The 22,238-nt window shown below is 40.3% G+C and overlaps 1 protein-coding gene and 1 long non-coding RNA gene across 12 annotated transcripts in view; one reads left to right on the top strand and one right to left on the bottom strand.

The window, feature by feature from the left end:
* Positions 1-5,538: 5,538 nt before the first annotated feature.
* The window catches only part of LOC143377407 (uncharacterized), a 433,212-nt gene continuing 416,512 nt past the window's right edge, over positions 5,539-22,238 (bottom strand). For all 3 annotated transcript variants that reach the window (XM_076828629.1, XM_076828628.1, XM_076828631.1), the window contains 4 exons: positions 18,591-18,736; positions 14,151-14,423; positions 8,989-9,192; positions 5,539-7,880 (listed from right to left, as the gene is read on the bottom strand). In XM_076828629.1, the coding sequence (XP_076684744.1) occupies positions 7,771-7,880; positions 8,989-9,192; positions 14,151-14,423; positions 18,591-18,736 (733 nt within the window). In that variant the 3' untranslated portion in view covers positions 5,539-7,770. The remainder of the gene's footprint in view (positions 7,881-8,988; positions 9,193-14,150; positions 14,424-18,590; positions 18,737-22,238) is intronic.
* Positions 9,187-14,157, top strand: LOC143377408 (uncharacterized). 9 transcript variants are annotated; one of them, XR_013087321.1, is made up of 4 exons: positions 9,187-9,608; positions 10,109-11,788; positions 11,966-12,883; positions 12,980-14,157. It is a non-coding gene; the product is annotated as an uncharacterized LOC143377408 (long non-coding RNA). The 9 variants fall into 9 exon arrangements; XR_013087315.1 differs by having other exon boundaries at positions 9,187-11,117; positions 11,309-11,788; XR_013087314.1 differs by having other exon boundaries at positions 9,187-11,117; positions 11,305-11,788.

Below are 22,238 nucleotides of genomic sequence, written 5' to 3'. Positions count from 1 at the left end.
ATTTCAAAATTGTCTCAAATTTAAATATTTAGCCTAGGACAGAGATGGGCAAAAATTTTATTTAAATAAAAATTTCGAATAACGAATAAAAGGTAAAAAAAATTATTGTCGAATAAGTAATTAACTTTACTCGTCAAATAATCTAATTTCGCTAAATTATCTCATTTAGTTAATTTATTAATCAAATGATCTTAGTTAGATACTATCCAACTCTGACCTAAGGGTACCAAATCTCCAAATCCGCCCCTGAGTATATATCTAAACAATATTTCACATGATCGAAGAAATGTGGATACGTCTCTGTCAAGTTTATCATGAAACATGCAAATTACGAAATGTAGGGAATAAAATCATGACGGTTTTCGAACGATTTTCTCGACTGCTTTTTTTTTTGGTTTGCAAAGAGCGCTTTCCTGCTTTCCCTAAAAACATGGCGCGATAAATTCCACAGCTTCTACTTCAGTTTAAATATTAAACTTCAAAGGACATTTCCAAATCGACTTAATTAACTGAAACCAAGGGACTAACTGGTTATTCACTATTTAAATGGTAGATATTTCAGAAGAATCGCCATATTAACGACAATCAACGACATTCACATAATTTGATATTCAACCATCGATCGACGAAACTGTGACTATTCAACGTTCAAAAGCTAAGGTATACTCTATGGCACATCGTATCACGTTTCGGGAACGAGTATCTCTACTGAGGGGTGCATAGATCAAGCGTGTAGATCGTGATAAATTATCCAACACTTCTCCGCCACACAGCTGACTACGTGTGCATAAGAAACTGACGACTGGAACACCGACCGAGGATTACATGGAACGCAGAAATTTGTTCTCCACTTGAAAATCCGTGGCTCGAAACGCGAAATGAGGCTTCTGTGGAACTGCCACTCGAAATCTCAAACACTTGATGCCCCGAGGGCCAACGATATTTAAGAGCAATGTTCGACTATGCGAGGAACACTTTGTTGGATTTAGTGGGATTCTTCAAGTGGAAACTCTCGAAAATTCTAATCCGTGCAATTTCTAAAGCACAGAATGGAAAAACGACCACGACTTTCTTCATTACTGTTTTAGATATTAGGAAATGACGAACTATGAATCGAAGAAGTGGAGGGAAAAGAAAAGGTTAAGACTTTTACAACCGATTTCGTGAATACAGATTGGCGAAAGTTCAGTAAGAAAACCTGCTGCAAACTTCGAGATAAATATTCGTTCTTTGCCTGTATATGTTCTACACGATACGAGGGTAAAATTTTTAAGAAGAACTATATACTTCAGGCTAACGGTTTCGTCACAAAACACTACCCATGTTTAGCCCAATTAAATCGCGTAGAGCTGCATCCGGGGCGGAGCGCTTCCCCCACTCTGCCTCCCGTTACGCTAAAGGGGGCGGAGCGCGACCGCGTAAACGCCTCCACTCGTGGATGGCTTTAATCATTGGCCGAAACTTCAACAATCTTTTACAAGAAAACGGTTCGTTTACGATACACGGTTCCTTTTGAACTCCTCACCTTCTCGTCGAGTAGAACACGCAGGAATAAAGACAAAATTTGATCTCGTATTTCTTGAACAAGTATGAAGCAGCTTTTTTAAGTGAAGATCGCGACCACCACTTTTGTTACAACCCTGTATATTTCGCTCTTTCACAGGTCACTTCTAGAAAGTTTCTAAGAAGTAGCAACCTCCATTGTGCGACACTACTTCGTATTTTACAGGGGTCGGTGTTCTATTCGGCAGAGGTAACGGCTAAATGAAAAATTCCCGCGCGAATTCGCGAAAAATTGCGACAGTAATCAAAGGTACGCGAACAGCTACGACAGAATCACAAGAGTCCGTTCTTCGATGAAACACGAGTGCACCCTCACTGACGACACCGTCGTCTTCGGCCACTTCAGTAACTTCACAACAATAAAAACATAGTATATATATATATATAATATTTATATATAATATATTCTTCCATATTTATATTTATAATATAATTCATATATTTAAATATTTTTGTATATCTGTATAACTATTTAACCCTCGATATAAATACCCTGAAATCTACACTCTCGCGCTCTATAGAAAACCGAACTCTCTCCCCTCTGTTTCTTGCCCCCCTTTCTATCTTTTGCGCGCGTGCTCTTTCTCCCACTTTTTACAGGAAAGTTTGTTCAGCAACTGAACGCGCCACGCCTGAGGATCGTGGCACGGATTGATCGCGTCTCCCTTCTTTTCGTATTTCGTTCTCGCCGCACAGATATCGTTAAACCTACTATTTACAAATAGGTGGAGTTGCCGGTTCGTGGTTTCCCCCTCATTCTCGAAACGAAAAAAAAATGATTGGAATTGTATCCTTTTGTTTTTGGCTTCTGGAACCATGGAAGAAGCTATGAAGGCTAGGTTAGGTTTTCATTCTCAGTTTTATTTGGGATGATAATAACCACACCTCCATTTTGGAGGTTAGTTGAATGTAAATGCTCTGCTAGTTTGAGACTTTTGCTGCCATTGCAAGAGTCAAGGTAGCGGGAGGCAGTTTGAGACACATCACTTTTCAATCTTCTTTGCGTTAAAATGTAAGTGGGGAACACTGTTGTAAGGATTCAGCATTACTGAGTCAGCTGGGGACTCTGGGATCGATAGTTCAAGGTCTGAGGCAGACTCAAGCTGGTTCAGACCTCATGCCTGAGTCATTAGATCCTAATTGAACAAAAGTTACTCTAGGTGATGTCTGAGTTAAATTCGAAATAGATCTGAGGTAGCTTTGAAATAATTTGAAATGGGGTTCGTTTAGACAATGATAAACTGAATTAGACTCTCTATTTATATGGAGACCAGTTGAGTCAGGTTGATGCAGACTGTTGAATTTTCATATCCCTAAATAAAAAATGAGCTATACTTTTTTTCACCTAAGTTATGTGAAATTTATGTCTAAGTTAGACTGTTTAAAGTGTAACTTAGCTGGAATAAGTTTGAGGCAGATTTCTGTCGAGTTCCAGTTGCATCCAGTGCATTGTAAACTTTCTAAAGTAGTGCTAATCAATTCCAAGAAAGTTAACAACATTGTTGACTTATATACAACACTCAACATTTTTACAAAAAACGGCAGTGTTCAGAAAGACGTAGGGGCAAACTTCTGCCTCCCAATTTAAAAAAGAGACTAAGTAGGTCTGCTGTTTGTCAGAAATCAGAGAACAGTTCATGGGGTACAATGTTAAGTTGGCAACAAAAGTCTTGAAAATGAATGTGGATCAGTTAATTCACCGACAACCCTTATGGATATACCATCCCCTCGTTCCCAACCCTCCATTTCTCTCTCCTTTTACCTAGTAGTGTACAGTTTATAGCCAACATCGAATTGTCCTCGTGTATTTATATACTTCTGTATATCATATATTCATATATTTATATTTCATATTTATATTCATATTTATATTATGTGTATCCGACTAACCAAGTATGTATAAGTAATGCCTAATACGCGACCAAGTACTGTCCCCTTTCTTCGTTCTTACAATCGGCATCCTTAATTAAAATAGTTCCAGTCAAAAATATGTGTACTTTGTCGAGGCTTTGGGTTTCTCCATTTGTTCTCTTTCCCCAAAAGGACCCTAGTATCCCTCAAGAATACTCGTTTACCCTCGTTCTTCCTCATCCCAATCCCTTTTCTCACTTTCGTTCCCTTAGCACAGTTCAGTAGGTGCATCGTTAATTATCTACCGCTACCGCATAGTCTAATTTTTCCGCCTAGCAGTTTTTTTCTACTTCTTTCCTCGATTCTTCTTGATATCGATATGTCGTGTTTCTCAATAACCTTCTGGCCCATCGTCAATGAACAATTCAACCCTTTCCTTGCCCTGGGACCTTGGATAAGTGTGCTGGTATCTATGTTCGCATCATTTTCACAAGCTTTTATGTGGACCCTTAGACTTAGACCCTTCCCCTTAGAGGACTCTTCCACTGCTTAGAAGATGTAGTAGCAACTTCCATGTCGATCACAATAGTGGTATTCGGTATAGAACGAAATCTGCAACATCAGACTTCCAAGGTTAAGGTGACCGTCACTTGAGTCCTTGAGAATGAGACTCACTATGAGAAATCAGTCTTCCAAGAATAGTATGCAACCTCAAGTCATGTTTACTAATGTCTGCGTTTGGATAGGTTAGCTTTGTGTCTTGCCTCACATTGGCTAGCATTAGGCTTCGACTAGGTCTGGGTTACACTTGGTTCAGGATGAAGTTGGTGTTAAGTCTGCTTGGGTTCGACATAATTTTCTTTAAATTTCAGTTAATCTGATCTAGGTCTGGGTTTGGCCAATCTTAAGACTGTTGAACTCTATTTGTGCCAAGTTTAGGTCTGACTGAAGCTGGTCTAGGTCGGCTTACTTTAATGTTAGATCCCCCCAGGACTAGGGGCATGCCTCCAGGAGTGTTTATCCCAGGAACATGATTCCCAGGCCGGGAACTGGCGATTCCGGGGTACCTGAACTGGCTTATCAACAGCAACACCATGCTAGTAGTTTGACTGGAGGCGGTCTATGATTGCAAAAGCTCTACACCGCCTTAATGGGGATCAAGGGAGTCAGAATTACGGGCTTGACCAAGCATACCATGCTCCCTTTACCTCCCAAATGTGGCAGAAATTAAATGAACGCGGATAAACCTATTCAGAGTGACTTGATCGTTCATAATTGTGTTTGGATTTTTGTGGGCAGTGTTTATGCCTCAAATATACTGGGTAGATACATTTATGGACTATGCGTCCTTATTTCACATACTTGGCTGATAGACGAATGGTATTCTTAAGCCCGCAGTATCTCATTCTCAAAGGCTCAACTAAGCAGTACAAGTCTACAACCTCTCATCGCTTCAGCTACTCCCTCCAGTGTCACTCTTTTAACTACAAGCTGGTCACCAACACTGTCCAAGTTGCGCAAAAGTTTCTATCGATTAGAATGCTCCACTCTTATTCTGAAATCAAATCAGCGAACCTCAGGGCAAGGAAAGCATCGAATGGACATCCCAACCACTGTGACGACAGTAACGCTTCGTCGTAGGGAAGACTTCCCCGCCTCTCTTTTCCACGTCATTTCTCGCGGAGCCGAGTCGATCTCTCGCACTAAAAACTTTCCAAATCGACCCTCAAACCAAGCAGCTTTCTGTCAAACGCATTTCAACTACGAAACAGTCGCCTCGAACCATTTGCCATCCAACTTCTCTAACTGCGAAAGAAAGTTCTTCCTGTGTTTTCATGCTCTCTCTAAGGCTTCTGCCCGCTGCTACGCACGAAAGAGACCTACTTCACGCGGAGATATCTGAATTTAAGGGTCGACCTGGAGGCCGTCTCGCTCGGCCGGCGACTCTCAGAGAGATCGGATCAGGGAAGCTTTCCTCTCCTAGTTAAAAAACACAGTGTCATGGTAGCTTTTAACGGTGGAACTTACAGGCTAACGCCGTCGCCCCGATCATCCCCCTCGGGGCACGCAAATGAAAGCTGAAGGGTGGGAAGGTAAGAAAAACACGGGGGGAAAAGAAGAAGATGCAGAAGAAGGGAGAAGTCCATTTACACGCTCGTTCCTGCACATACAATGATAGTTATAATAATAATCGTTCCTTCGCCGTTGATACTCGTGGTGCACTGAGACTCTGGGGCACTTCACCCCACCCCCAACGCCCTCTCTCTTCTGTCTTTACACACATACACACACTCGCGCGCGCGCACGCACGCAAACACGCACACACACACACACACACACAGACGGCGTGCCGTTTCTTTTTTTCTCCCACGACGCGAACGTGCCACGAAACATTAATGAAAACGTGTATAATTACAGCTGAAACGTTCCTCTGCCCGAATAAATACACGCTGCGTTCGACCCGGAAGCATTGACCGCACCCCCCTGCGGTTGTGGCGGACACCCGGCGGACTCTAAGCACTATAAGTTCCTTCCTCTCTATCTTCCTCTCCTTTTTGTCGTCATTCTTTCTCGTTCTCCTTTCTCCTTGTTTCTCTCTTTCTCACTCTCTCTCTCGCACACATATGGGCTACAGTCAACACTCAACGCATACAGTATTGGCCCCAGCACCCTTATTTTTGTTTTTCATCGTTTTTTTTTTTGGTTTTCTGCTTTTTTATTATACACCGTTCTGTGTGGCACGCGATACGCTCGCGATGACCCTTTGGCCCAATCCTTGCCAGGCATTGAATCACTGACTTGGGGAGTATGAAGGAGATTGCGCTATGAAGATTGCAAAACGAAAAAATGGAGTGACTTCGAAAAGGTGAGGATGTAGGTTTCTTGAGACTCCTTGGCTTCTTTTTGGCTTGCCTTCACTTTACCTCAATGAACTTCAAAGATACGAGACCAAAACGTTCCTCCACATTTTCCAGTAGATTACTCCTACCATGGGCTAGTTAGAAATGAGGAAAAATGTTACAGGAAATAGCTCGCTCCTATTTTCGAATCCCTTCTATTTATTTTAGGCATGTTCGTCATTTTCCAGGACACTGGCCGCTCAATATTCCTCGACCCAATCTCGTTTCCCCCTTTGATCTCCGCCCAATCAAGCGAAAAAGTCAGCGCCCAAATCAAACACGCTGATCAACCAGGAAATACGTAAATATTGGTAAACTGAGCGAGGCTAGTATTGCAGTATTCGTCACATTTGCGAGCACCTCTTGGCTCGTCGTATCGGCCCCAGGCCTCTCCACCTCTGTGGATGAAAGCGAGCATGCAATGTGTCACACAGAAACGCGAAACCTCGCCAATTCTATCTACGTAGACAGCTACCAGACACACGACACTTTTTCTCCGGACGACCCTTCCCACTTCCCACAGACGCTAACTAACAAAACGGAATTAGGTGTCCACAAAATGTACAGGGTCAGACACGTGGAATTACCATCTTAAGTTGTATCAATGTTACTGCTTCCAGAGAATGATGGTTCAGGCAAAAATTGTGTGTTCTCAAAGGGGACGTCAGGTGGATCAAAGGAACTTGGCTTCACATTTCTTGGAGTAGAAGTACAATGTCTACTGTGACGGGTACATTAATCACAAGTTCTCTTCTGTGCGAGCTCCGTGACACTTTCTTCTGCCAAGAAATATTTAATTCGATCTGTGTTTAGAGTCCATTTGACAGCAAACAATTTTCATACGGCCAACTATGTTCTAGAAATACTGTAGATGTGAATTAAGGTGGAAATCCCAGAACACGAAGCATCCATATCGAACAAGACACGCGTGTCTTGCGGAGGGACGTGGGTCCCAGGCAGGGAGGTGCCTCCTGTAAAGAAAAGGATGCCTGGCAATATTTCCGGGGCGAGCAGTTGCAGCGAAGACGGGGCACGACCGCGAAGCAAAGTTCCTGCCACATGGAGGGAAACGTGTCTGGTGAACGCGTCGCTACTTTATGTACAGGCTTGTTGGGTCAGGGATCCGCCACGCCCGCAGCCGCGACGAAGAGCTCGCAGGACACGCTCTGATCGGCACTATCTCCTTGTCCTGTTCACTTCTCTGCACAACTCGCGCCTACGGTCACTTATCCACTAGGCTTGATTATTAGATTACTTTCTCCCCCGAAATCGGGCCTCTCTCCCCGCGAAAGTGTCCCGTTTAATACATATACATATAAATCTATAGATATATATATACGCGTGCCTATATATATGTATAGATTTCTGCAGTGTTGCCGGTGTTGGTGCTGTCTGCGTGGCTGTCCTCTGACTACACGGCCGTCTCTAGGTGGCCTGGTCTGTCCGCTCAGTGGCATCACCTCGCGATGTACCTGCCGAACAGGATGCCCAGCACGACGAGGATGTACATCGAGGCGGGCACGTGGTACGTCCACGACGTGGCCGTTGAGACGTCGCCGCATTGTGCTGAAATTGGGATTATTTCTGTCATTCGAGGAGTGACGGTTGGCGGGTAGATCCTAGCGGAAGCTGGTTCGTGATGTGATCTTATTGGGTAGCTGTCAGTGTGCTGATCCTAGTAAGAGCTGTTGGCGAGGTGCACCTACTCAGGGCCGTTCTCGAAATGATCCGATTGGGAGTTATTAGTAGGACAATCCCTTTAAGATCTGTTATTGAGGTTAGGTGGAGCGTGGTACGGTATTTTTTGTGAGTTGCAGTAAGTTTTAAACTCAATCAGTATCACGTAGGTGGGTGGTGGAGTATTGCTATTGGTGGCAAGGGAGCTTTTATGTATATTACAGTAGGTGGTAGCCGGATCGAGCATAGTAACTTCTGTGTGAAGTATCTAATCAATACTCACATTAATTGAGAGTAGTTTTGCTGCGGGAATGTGTACAAGAAGTACCTTGCACTATTCCTATTGCAACTTTTTGCCGCCCATGGCGCCACCAGGACACGTGCCACTTGTCATCGGAGTTTTAAATAAATAATTGGAATACAAGAATATGACAAAAAAATTGTCTGTCCAAATAGTTAAGAATATTTATCATTGTTAATCTCGGGATATTTGAGTTAGAATTGATGTCTTTATATGCATCTACATACGTGTGGATTGTGGAGTGATCAAGCAGTTAGGTTAGGGTAAATCTTCATCAATAGTAAGTAAGGAAGAAGGTGCTTTGGCTATAAATCTTTAATTTGGAAAACAGTTAAATTTCCATAATTTTCACCTTATGTTATCAAGTTAATTTTAAACTCAACAGTCAGCAAATATCGAAAAAGTGTAAATAAACACAACTTCTAATATTATTGCAATATTTTAGTTTGGTACGTGCGCTAGTGGCGCCCTCTGCGCTGAGTGTTCTGTCAACTTCCCCAGACTTCTTCCCAATTACTTAATTTACCAAAGCCTCTATTCCCCCAAGCGACAGAGATCATTCGAATTACTGTTTTCGAAGTGAGAACAAGCAAATTAATTAGTTTATACTTGGGAATGGACGGGGCAACAGCTGTGCTTCGTGCTCCATGTAATTAGAAATCTCGATTATCTTGTTGTGTCGTCAACAATGCTCACCATACGACGTGAGGTTGACCTGCCACGATACTAGATGACGATGAGGGGCTCTCGGACAGGATGCAAGATGACCCGTCACCGAGAGTTCACGACTTCCTGTCGCCGCGGCGGATGCACTGTAAACGAGACAGTAACGACCAACGTCTGTGCTTGCGACCAAGTAAGCTGTGTCGTTCTCGATCCAGGTTCCGTGGCACCAGTATTCTGAAAACGATTGACCCAGTTAGTTGCGCTTGTAAAGGATCTTTCGTTATTATTAACAGAACTTGGTATTATATGGCCGAATTCCATGAATTACTAAAAGATCATCTGAAGGGTCACAGAAAGTTTTTTGGAAGTACCATTAACTCGGGTTAGGGTATGATATTTTCTGTCACATTAATTGGAATAGTATTTTTTAAATCTCGTTACAACAATTTTGGCAGATGGAATGGAAAATAAATTACTCTGCAATTTATGCCGAAATAGGAGTACGTCGAATACCACACCCCTATATAATGTGACCCCGTTATCGGAAATCGAAGTATAAAGGTACAATTTCCGAGTAGTTTATCGGTATCAAGGAAAAATTACGGAAGCAATGGAGGAACGTTTATCGCCCTAACGAAAGCACTGAATGGGTAATCATCCATGCAACCATTTGAAGTGTTCGATTTCGCTCACTTTAAGAGTGGTTTTACGACCGAGTTATAGGGTAACTCGGGGTAGAAGAGGGGGAGGAAGACGCAAGGAGAAGGGAATTGGAGCAAATAGCGGAAAGAAAGAACTAGTTAACTACTGTGAATAAAAATTACGTTATTGTCGACCCTTAAGGGTAAAAATGTTCCACTGGAGGAAACAATTGAAATTACCCGGCACTTATACATTATTTCAATGAATGTTTATATTTTTATAAACCCTACACTGTATTAGCTAAAATCAACATTTATCTCTCATAAAGTCAGAAAACTTTTTAAAACTTTAAATTCTCTAATGTTGAACAATTATTTCTAGGAGGCATTAAATTAAGTTGAACTTTTCCGTATTGTCACTTCTTGGATAGAAGCTATTTTCATTATTTCAATTATTTCAACGGTCCCTCCATTTGATTTTAATCGTTTATCAATTAACTTCTATCTAGAATCTTCGCTCGAGTCGAAGTAATCCTTGAAAAATGGTCCTCTCTCGCATAGACACTCTCAAGAGCTAGCTTTTAAAGAGAAAAGGTCGACCGCGTTTCGAGTTCGAGTAAGGTGCGAACGGGAACGAAATAAACGAAAGCCGTAAATCGCTTCGACACGTCGATATCTGGCGTGTTGTCTCGACTCGATACCTTATCGAAGCTGGAAGATAGAAAGATGAGAATTTACAGCGTCCGCGCGACAGTTCGCCGGGTGAAAGCGGAAATAAACAACAAAAATTCAACGGCAGAAGGAAGATAGACTTTCAACGAAATATGTTTCGAAGGGACAAAAATTCGAGACAGCAGTTGACAAAGCCAGAGTACTGTAGATACAGCTCCAATATCAATGAATACGTCTTTCAATCTTTACCTATCACTTAAACTAATGTCTATTTCATTTTCTAAAATTCTACTGCAAATTTAAGAACACACTCAATTCTATAAAAATCAAGACAACTTTGGTGATTAACGGGGTATCATTACGTAGCTAACGAATACTGGCAAAGGTTAATGCTACCAAAATGGCATAAAAATTCAATAGAAGACTCAAAAATAATTAGAAATATTTATTAATGAAACTCGCTCAGAAGATAGAGAAAAGTGTGTACAATATAATGCAAAAGAGAGCATGTTGATTGATCCATTGGTTTCCGAGATATAAAGCTTCAAAGGTCGAGCGTTTAAAAAGCGCGGGCAACCGAAAATGCCGGAAGCCGCGAGATTACTTCCGTTTCCGCAGATGCGTACTACGTATGTGCAATAACGGTAAAAAGACGCCTGGGCCAGTAGCCTAGCGTCTCGAATTGCTGCGCGAGAGAGACAGGTATAGTAAAGAATTAAAAATTACGCTTCACTATACACGACGATATCTCAGCAACGGAAAGACGGATCGACACGAAACCAAGGCTAATTTAAAGAAGAATCTTCCCCGCTTCCAATGGCGTCGGCCGCAACTTTGTACGAAAACGTACGGTTATGTTATTTCACAAACAATTGACGATATTTTTAATACGATTTTTCCTCGACCTTATTCAGTTCCAATATGAATAATACTTTATATTGTTGTTAATAATGTATATAATCGTATTAAAATCAGTGTTGATAGACGAAATATACATGAAAAGTAAAATTAATTTCCATTTTCATTGGACCAGACAGAAATAAGAATCAATTTTTCTCGAGAAGAGGAAATTTCTCTTCTACGGATAAACCCGCAGGAAGAGGGAAAGATCACGGTAGCAGGCCGATAGGAGCAAAAGGACGTCGTGTCAGCTGTATCGCGGAGCTCTCGTAATCCACAAAAACACGAGGAGATCCCTCGGCCAGGGCTAGAGCGTTTCGTATCCGGAATTATTTTAGCAGAGAGGAGCGTTGACATAACCGAGGATTTAGACGCTCGAGCCTCGTGTCTTACGGCTGTCGACAAGGGGATTGCGTTTCACTGGCGCGGCTTCCACCTTCTGTCGGCGGGGGTGAACGCGAATTGGTCATTAAGACTCCGTACAAACAGCGATCTTAGCTCGGCTGCTAGACCGTGAACATCTCGAAACGTCTCGAGCCGGCTTCCCGCCAGTGATCGTTAATCACACCCAGTTCCACGGCTGATATTTGTCTACGCCTGGATTAAGATCGCACCAGGTAAGGCTTTGCAGGACGTTCTTTCCTATATGGTATGCCTATTCCATGAAACAGTGCTTCAACTATCACAACAACAATCTCTTCGTGAGATTGTAAATAGAAGACGCTTGGAAAGAATGCTAGAATACAAATATTTCGCTGTTCAAACACAAAGTGTATAGACTTCGTTGGGCCTAGGTAGACAGCCACAGGTCACCAATTGCATCCACTGACAGAAGAAGATAAAAAGCAGCCCCACCAATGAGTGCGAGGTAGGCCGCAGAAGGTGGCAGAAGGAACAGAATCTCATGTGAAGTCCTCAGAAAGTTGATCCTTCAGCAGCAGAAAATGGCTCGTCGAAGAGTCGTGACAGAAAGGGAAAGAAGCGATGGGACACCCCCCAGCGTCCGTCCACGCCCGTATTCGTGCAAAGGAGCGGGCCAGTGCGCAGGCACGCGCCATAAACACGTACAACCGAATAAAGCCGCGAACTTTGCACATAAGCAAGCAGGCAGCCACGGCAACCGTCACGCCGCTGACTCTCCGCAAACTAACTATCGCCACTTGCGATAACTTTCCTGGTAGTGGGGAAGGTAAATGGGGAGCGAGAGGCGCATCCCTCGATGGAGGGATAACTCGGCCTGGTGCGGGTAATCCGATAAGATGTTCCCTGTCGGAGGTGCTCCACCCTTCGAGGATTCACTCGCCACCCCCGTCTGATTCTGCACCTTGCGCGTGCAGTTGATTCGGGGGAGTAGGGGGAGGAGCAGAACGAGATACAGGTAAGACGAATGACAATCGAGGGGGAACTGGTGAAGAGACATGATGAGTATGCTTGGGAAATAATTGTAGCTTCTTTAGCTTGGAACTGGAATGCCACAATCGGTGTACTTTGATCTTTGTTAAATTCATAAGTGCAGCATTGGAACCTTCTGAATCCACTTGACACTGGTATGTGTTGCTTTGCGGGTCCCTGAGTGGCCGAAGTATGATAAATCTGGAAACTGGGATTTAGAGTCTAGAGCCAATATTATGATGCCCCGTTGGGCCTGTTGAAAGAATGGTAAGACTGGCAAGCTTTCATTCTCTCCAATGAAAGTATCTCAATAAGCAAAGGTAAATACCCAAGAGGAGGTTATGTTGGAGTACAATTTGCATCGCTTATTGTTTGCACGAAGAATTCTTCCACCGTGTATTAATGTAACTTGTCAGTGGCAAGTCTAGCATTCCCCGACGTTAAAGAGGGGAAGCATCCCTCAAGGATGACAGCAGGAAAGACGTAGTTGGCGACGAGTCGTGCCCATCAAACGTCAGAACCCACATCCCGAACCCATCTATGTTCTCAGGCACTTTCTGGGCGTCCGTCGTCTAGTTGCATGTCTGGAATTTTTATGTCTCTCTTTCTTTCATTGTGAAGAGGAAATGCCAGGAGGAGTGCCAATGATAGGATGGAGAAAGTGTCGAGGGAAAAGAGAGATTAATCATCCCTGGTATTAACTTATGACTTTGTGATATTTCCACTTCGTTGACTCTTGAAAACAGGAAGGAAGAAAATGGTGACTGTGATGAAGATCTATTAGTGCAATTGTCTTTCAGGAATTTAAATGATAGATTATTTCAAATATTCTGTAGATCCTTATAGAACTTTATGTATTCAAATTACTACTAAGTTATTTGAAAAATTGAGGATTTAGAATGAGGGATGATTATTTGCAGAAAGCACTTCCTGGGCACTTGAATCAACTTGGAAATAATTTTCCATGAAAAAAAATGAGAATCTACTGGGAATATGAATCATAGTGATGAAGAATAAAGACTGATACATTCTGTACTATCATAGTACCTGGAATGCTTCGCTATTATTTACGGATGTACCTACTATTAACATTTCTTTGGCTTCACACTATTTCCCAGAATACTGTGAATAATTTTCTATACAACTACCAAGCGATCACCTATTATACTCAAAACACTTGGCAACCCAAAGCATGCATTCCCACCACACCGTGCGGACACGCCCACTTTGCCCCTCTTCGTCGCTGCCGCGTCTTCTTTCCCTATCTCCTCTCATACTCACTGTCCAATTAAGACGTTCCAAATATGATTAACTTAGTTTACTAGCCCAATACCTCCCACTTTTTATTTAAACTAACCTCCTTGCAACCACCTTCATAAAAACAAATAAATAATACAAACTACAAACTAATGCAGCCACAAAATACCACAAGCAATGAATAACACCAATGAAGAGTAAAATTTCACGTAGGTACATACTAACCCAAATGGTTTCCAACTATCACATAACTATGGACCTGCCCGACGCCAAACCATTTCCAACCGCGTCGAAGTTCCGATAAAAGAAGGAATTACTGAGAAATCTTACCCGAGGGTGTCTCGTCGCTGCAGGATGTAACGAACTCCATGCGATCCGGTATCTTGCAACCGATATCCAGCCGGCGAACACTTCCGTAACGACATCGTCCCGGATAGGGTGTCGATGTAACCCTGATGTCTTGAACCTCGGCGACGTTGGCGATGTTCTGCTCCCCGTCGACGCCCAATGTGTCCTCCGCGCGGTCCCCCGTGTGCGAATGTAGCACTGACACGATTTCGTAGCGACCCAAGTTGGGGCACTGCCTGGTCATGGGGTCTGATGCTGGAAACATAACATCAGCACCATTAATATTCTTTTCCCTTATCTGTAGCCCCTTTTTGTCACTAGACTCAAATCTTTGAAAGTAGGCTGTTTGAGTATCAGCTGCACAATACAGTCCTTTCTCTCTATAAGCGCGCGTTTCGGGTCCGGCGATAGACCCGTAGGCGGGTGTAGCTACGATTCTGAGGTGAAACATGCTAGAGTCAGAGATGAGAGCGAGTGAGAAGGAACGAATGTGAAATGGTGGGTATAGGGACCGGTCTTATAAATAGCAGTGTCAGGTGGGCTTATAGACAGAAAATAATATACTAGAGGAAGGTTAGAGGCAAAATCTTAGACTACTAAGAGTGCTAAAAAGATCTAGAGGTACCAAAACAATTTTGGATATTTTTGCTTAATTGAAGATTCCATGAAGTTTTAAAGGAACGACTATTAGAATCTTAGTATGTAAATTATTTAGCCAATTTCCTAAAGATACTAAAATAACTTCTAAAATATTGGTTCGTTATGTTGTAAATAGCTTTGTTCATCATCTAGTAATTTTAGTTTATGGCCAGTAACATTGAGTATACCAGGTGGCGCCAGTTTCGTTTTATTTCCGTTCTGTTAGGTTATGTCACATCTTTTATTTCCAGAGTCAATGGTCTTTTTCGTTATGTACCAGTCTCAGTTTTCCTTTGTGTGATATACATGGCGTCTGATATTCTGTACAAGATATTATAATTAAGATTCTACAATTTGCTTTATCCTGTTCTTAATAAATATAATATACGCAACACGTTAAAGAGTCACAGATGTTGAGAGTAGATACTAGATAGACTGTCTTAGTACTCGAGCCATCAGACAAAAGCGTAACAACGTTACGATATTTGGAAACACTAGAAGAACCGAAAACAGAATGAAGGGAAACGTTGGCAAACAATCTTTCGGGAGTCGAAATTCCGCCAGAGACGCCGGAAGCCCGACTTCAATGGCGCCGCGATAAATTCAAGCTGGCGGAACGACTCTGTCTTCGTCACTATGGAATCGAGTAATCGGCTTAAACAGAAACTGCAGGGGTTGCATTGGGTCTGGAGGACTCAGTTTACGACGGATTTGCCATATGATCCTTTACGCAATCGTAAAGGAGCTCCTCGCGAATCGATTGTTAAACTCCGTCATTTGCAACCTCCTCCTTTGGCTCCGCGGAGCTTCTCTGTCTTCCCGCGTGTGTCGCTGCTGCTGTATTGTTTCGTCTGATCTTAAGTCCGTAACAACGATTTTTTTTACTTAACTGCGAGGAAAACAAATAAGTGTAGGGGGCTTGGGTGCAATTTGTAAAAGCTTCTAGAGTCGGGAATTTAATCAGGCGCAGATTTTTTTTTGTATAATACTGTTTCGATTTTAAAAATGTAATTATGCTGTAGTCTAGTATTGTAGCGCAGACAAAGGGGGGGTTGTAAAAAAAGAAAACTGGATTTTATCCTTTAAATAAATTTTTATAATCACCTAATGAATTTTGTTGAATTTGCATTAAATAAATTTTTCTTCAAAATATTTTTATCCGTTCAACTCGGCTCCCCCAATATTAAATCTAAAGTGCGCCACTGGTCTAGTATACATTTGCGATTTTTATGAAATGAGATTTGGGTTCTAAATAGATTCTAAGATTCATCAAATAATCTTTGCCAGTTGTTCTGAAAGGCATTTAAGTGAATTTTAATTTAATAGGCATTGTTGATTAGTTGGAGAAAATTAAGTCTGGGTTAGATTCAAGTTAGGTTTGATAGCAGTTGCGATTCAAATTAGAATTAACAGTGAACTGTACTTCACATTTAACGTACACTATATGTAGAGTAGTAACAAAAGGAATAATTAAAAAATTATACTTTCACACCAGCATAATGACAGACGTTATCATAAATTCCCTGATTCTACGCAACTCTATTTTTGCAATAAAAAAATTACAATCGATAATGATTTAAAAAAAAAGGCGCAAGGGCTGCTTCGAAAAACGAGAATTAATATTCAACGGGTGGGAAAAAATCGTTCGTTCGCCGAATGGAACGTTCCCAGTGATCCTAAAGTGATCCGATAAGATCGAAACAAGCCAGAAACACGAATTCGATCGCGAACGGGGAGGGGGGTGGAACCACCCCAATTGATTCCGAGACGCGATTTCACCGGGGGCGCAGGAAATCACTTTCGAGAGGTGTTCAGGCAAACCGGCCGCCTCTGATTCCGGTTTCCGGAATTCGGATTACAAAAGCGACTAGTATCGCGAAACTTCGCGGTATAAACTTGCCCCCGGTGAGTTTCCAGTGGCATGCTGAAATGGGGCCACTATTTTCTGCAGTTGAATATATTTTTTGCCTTGGGAACTAAGAATGACAAAAAATCAAAGCAGAGTTAAGAAAGATGTGAATCGTACTTAACCTCAAATTTTTCTTACTACATAGTAATTTTATGAAGGGACTGAAAATTTTAAAATCGTCCCTAAACAAATGATAGAGTACTCCTACAACTCAGCCTAAATGTTTATTACATTATTGGACAAGGAAATGCCTTTTTAGAAATATTAAAATAAGTGGGATTAAATTTTTGGTTAGGTTAGGTTGGCTGGTTCAATTTCTCTTTCTCTTCTCAGACTTATTTGACATTCAATATTTTACAGTAAAATATACTTTTGCACTAAGCGCGGGAGGAGATATTCCTTGCCCCTTAATATAAAGCATCAAATTTGGAAATTGAATCTATTAAAATTGAAACGCGCTGTATAATATCATTATACTTCCATTAGAGTGAAATTCATTTCATTAATTCGAACATCATACGCGCAATTTGTCACTAATAAATTAATTGGCGCGCTCGAGAATTAGCCCGGTAATTTTAAATTGCATCGAAGCACCGGATATTTCTTGCCCAGTCGGGGGGAAAAATCGTATAGCATTAAAGTATCTGGAGCAACAATGCCGCGATAACTTTTAAACACCCCGGATATTTATTGTAACGCGACGCAAATGAGCGTATTGCGAAGACGTTATTTATCGATACACGCGTAAACAGTATCGCGAGCGTTGCTACAAATTTTCGCAAAATAATTTCATCGGGCTTCAAAGCACTCCGCTGGGGATACACTATCTTCGTATACGCCGTCATATTTTGTGCTCTCAGCTTCGTATCCTTTTTTTTAAGCTCTGACAGTGAAGTATCACTTTTAATTCTGCCGCCTATCGATTTCGTTTTTCCCGGAGTTCAGTGACACGAAAAACTGTGAACGAATGAATGGCGCAGTTTTTTTTAATAAAACGTGTTTATATCGGGAGGTATTTCGGCCAGTCAGAGCACTGGCGTTCAATAGAATCACTAATTCATTTATTCATTCCCTGTATGTACATAGGGGGTGGGTGGGGGGGGGGAGGGTCAGAGAATGAGGTTAGGTTTTAATTATGGCGTCATGGTTGCACTGTACCTTTTTGTGCGTTTGCATACAGTGACGATGAAAAGAAACAAAATTTCGAGTGAAAGCTTGGACGGCAGTAAAATATCGTCATTTAACGAAAAATAATTAAATTCAATGAGGGGAGGGAATTCGGTGACAGAAGGCTGTCATCATGAAAATTAATTATGGGTGTGTATAAAAATATCAGTGTTGAACTGTTCTTTGACCAAATATTCGGTGAAAATATTTTACTCCGAATTTATTATAATTTTGCAACAATATTTAATCAGAATTATAAGATGCTGATTTCAGGATAAATACAGAAATTTAAGTCTAGAGCAGGAGGAAGGCAGAAAAAAAAAATTAGGTACAACGGTTTTGAAAAGAAAGCATATATTATAGCAGAATAAATGGCCCCTTTCGAAATCATAATCGTGCTACTATCCAAAATTATATTCTCTTTTTAGACCTAGCATAATGAGAAATCCGATCGATATTGAAGTTTAAAAATTCATACTGCGTTATAATCCTCGTTTTTCCAAATTGCAACGCGCAAAAAGGGAAGAACCCCTCTGCTCTTGAATTATTCAGTCTTGAAAATTGAGAACACGCTTTCGTGCTTACACGATCCAGCGGCAAACGAGCGGCATCGCCGCGTTTAAAACAGCCCGTGGAACGTGTTTCCGTGTAAATATTGAAAGGCCTTCGCACGGCGAAGTGTTAATAAATGATCGTAATTGACTTACTAATGAACGTCGTGTACGGCGTCGAGTGGGAGTTGAACGTACTCGAGTTGCACACGTCGTCAGGTTGTTGGCTCCATTCCGACAGTTGCATCTCTATTACGTGGTCGTTCCTACGGTGCAACATCAGGCACACGTAACCGTTCTTGCTGAAAAGGAGAGCGAAACTTGTGTTAAACGCTTCCTGTTAACCACTTAGCTACCAAGAACAATGATAGCTCCGGAGGGGATGGAAATGTTTTGAAAAATATACTTGCAAAATGACAGTTGACAACAATTACTTTAGAGGTCGTGTCAATGTTTTGAAAAATATATTTCTAAAGTCATAAGTGGCAAGAATTACTCCAGAAGGGGTAAAAATATTTTGAAAGCTATATTTGCAAAATGACAGTTGACAACAATGATATTAGGGGTGCTATCAATGTTTTGAAAAATATATTTCTAAAGTCATAAGTGGCAAGAATTACTCTAGAAGGGGTAAAAATATTTTGAAAACTATATTTGCAAAATGACAGTTGTCAACAATGATATTAGGGGTGGTATCAATGTTTGAAAAATACATTTCTAAAGTCATAAGTGGCAAGAATTACTCCAGAAGGGTTACAAATATTTTGAAAAATATATTTGCGAAATGACAGTTGACAACAATAATTTAGAAGTCGTGTCAATGTTTTGAAATATATATTTCTAAAGTCATAAGTGGCAAGAATTACTCCAGAAGGGTTACAAATATTTTGAAAAATATATTTGCGAAATGACAGTTGACAACAATTACATTAGAGGTCGTATCAATGTTTTGAAAAATATATTTCTAAAGTCATAAGTGGCAAGAATTACTCCAGAAGGAGTAAAAATATTTTAAAAAATATATTTGCAAAATGACAGTTGACAACAATTACACTAAAAATATTGTGAAAAATATATTTGCACAATGACAGCTGGTAATCAGTACAACCGTTGAAAAAAATATGAATTTGAGAAGCTTAGTTTGGCTTGAAACTGCAAACGAACAATTAAAGATTCAGAATTTCCATTTTGGCAGGGGCGGATTTGGAGATTTTGCGCCCCTAGGCTAACAAGCGTATATTCCTATGCGTGAAATATCATCAAATGTTTAAATTTAAATGAGTTGAGACAATTTTAAAATTAATTCAGTATGCTACATGAAAAAAGAAGTGCACTTAATTTAAAATTTTTGTTTCAAGCCTCTGGGTTTAAAGATCACCCTTCACTTTCGGTGTTAGGGAAAATAGACATTTTATTTCAGAACAGAAATCTATGCTATTATTGTCAATGAAAAAATAAATAGTTGCAGGCAAAAACACTTTGCTACCTTTTTTAATTTCTTTCGCCCAAAATTTGCCCCCCAAAATTTTCCGCCCTACGCTGCAGTCTAGATACAAATCCGCATTGTTATAATTATTGTAACAATTATATCAATTGACATTTGAATATAATGATTACTCAGGCTTTGAAATATTACCTCTTCCTTCGAAGAGTTTTATTTTTTTGCCGTTTTTATCTAACTTAGCATTTTATGGTTTCATGTTCTGCTCTCCCTAGAACCGAGTTTAATACACTGGCCAAGGAAATTATGTTTGTAGGAGAATAATGTACGCTCAGATTGTTACAAATGATTTATATGAAATGAGGGGGAGGGGCTTAAGCTTTCGTTAAGACGTCGTAGAAAATTAATCCTTCGACGCGAATAAAACTGGCATCAATTCTATTCCTGGGGATCCCCCTTTAACGATCCAACTTTTAAAAAATGTCTACCATTATTACAGGATATTTATTAGCCCTTGACACGTAATATGCTTTCTCGACCTAGGGGTGCCATTATTTTCCTCTTTATTCAAATTGGTGAACTTGCTCGCTCGATATTGTCTTAGGCCTGCATACTTTTTATCTGCTTCACTTTAAAGGGACGAAAAGATTGAGGGGACTTGGGAGAAACCTAGTAATATTTTATCATTCTTGATGTTCCCTTTGTGATGATAAAAGGGTTCCCAAATTTCATTGTAACTCCTTTACACGATAATTACAGAAAATCAGCAATAAGGTAAAATTCAAAATAACATTGAATAGGAAAAACTAAGGAACTCAAAGCAACTAGGATAGGTCTACCAAAGTAACTACTAGTGCACTAAATCAGAATTCCTTATAAATTATCCCAATTAATAAAAATGTAAATCATTTACAATTTCTTGTACATATGTGGAGTGATTAAAAATAAGTAATAAAATTTCGCCTCAAAATATATCTCAAAAAAACAATTTTTCAACTTTATTATTGCTTTTGCTAATATTTCCATGTCTAATAGTCACCCTGTATTGCAAGGGACAATTAATTACAAGGGTGCAGCATGAGTTTATTTAGCAACAATGTTCTAGTTCATATCTGTGAACGTTTGACTTTATCATTTTTCTAATAGCTTCCTGTAGACTGACATAGTTCCTCTCTGATCGATACAGCTCACATTACGTGGCTGCTATGAAACTTTTTTACGAGCTAGATTATAAACTTTGGTATAATAGTGAAGCGATGATTCTCAGACCTAAAATAGGACCATTTCAGAGATATCTCTGCATTCTGTAATGCATTATTCATTGCCCTAGATATTTATCAATCTATAAACCTACACACGAACAATGCTGAAAATATAATTTCGTAATTATATTTTAAAATTCGTTTCAATTTTAATATATTATTTCTTCATTATTAATATATTATTTAATATATTACAGTTTAATATATTATTTCAAATTTCTTCTATCCTAAGATTTGCAAATACAAATTTCACTAACACGAAAAATCCAAATAGTTTTACAAATCTTCAATTGTGATCAGAAATAAATTATATCAGTTGACAAGAGTTTCTTAAAGAAATAATTAAACTTGAATGTCCGCAGATATGAAATGCACTAGCTTCGAAAGATGAAGTGGTGAGAATGGCCACTCAATGAGCTCAAACAGCCAATACTTTCAGTTCTGACTATACCTTACGTCATTCTGCCATAGAGTATTTATTTTCTCCAAAATTCTGCGCTATTTCTTAAGATTTTGAACAGAAACATCAGCAAAAGTCTCAAGACCCATATCGACGATGAAATAGACGATTGCAACTCCTTCACAGGAACTTCCTAAATCAATTTTTATCCAATTTTCAGCCAGGTTGCAACATTTCATAAAAAAGAAATAAAAAAAATGTTTGCAAGGCAGTGCCCATTTTTTCAAGTATACCATGTAGATTTTCCACAAGATCGCTTTTATTCCAAACATACTAACTACCACCTGTGCAAAATTGGAGCCTAATCGGACAATATTTGAAGGTCACTATAATTAACCGTTTTTAGATGCATGAAAAATAGTTTCTGTCTGTAGATTCTGGGATACTAGTGGCAGCCATTTTTATACCTGACACAAAAACAACATTTTTTACGTTATTACGGAATATAGGTATACACTTAATTGTGGAAAATGTTGCAAATCGTAGCGACCTGTAAATACGCCTTATATGGGCCAATTTTTGAAATACACACACTTCTTTGGTTTAAGAAACAAAAACAGGCTTCTGAAGAGCAAGAAAGAATACCAAAAAATATTTCCCATAATTCCATGGACCACTCTAATACACATGTTGTCTCCTCT

Source organism: Andrena cerasifolii, chromosome 15 (assembly GCF_050908995.1).
Source record: "Andrena cerasifolii isolate SP2316 chromosome 15, iyAndCera1_principal, whole genome shotgun sequence".
NCBI lineage: Eukaryota > Metazoa > Arthropoda > Insecta > Hymenoptera > Andrenidae > Andrena > Andrena cerasifolii.
Note: the sequence above shows the minus strand (reverse complement) of the source record. Positions and strands in the feature narration are given on the sequence as shown.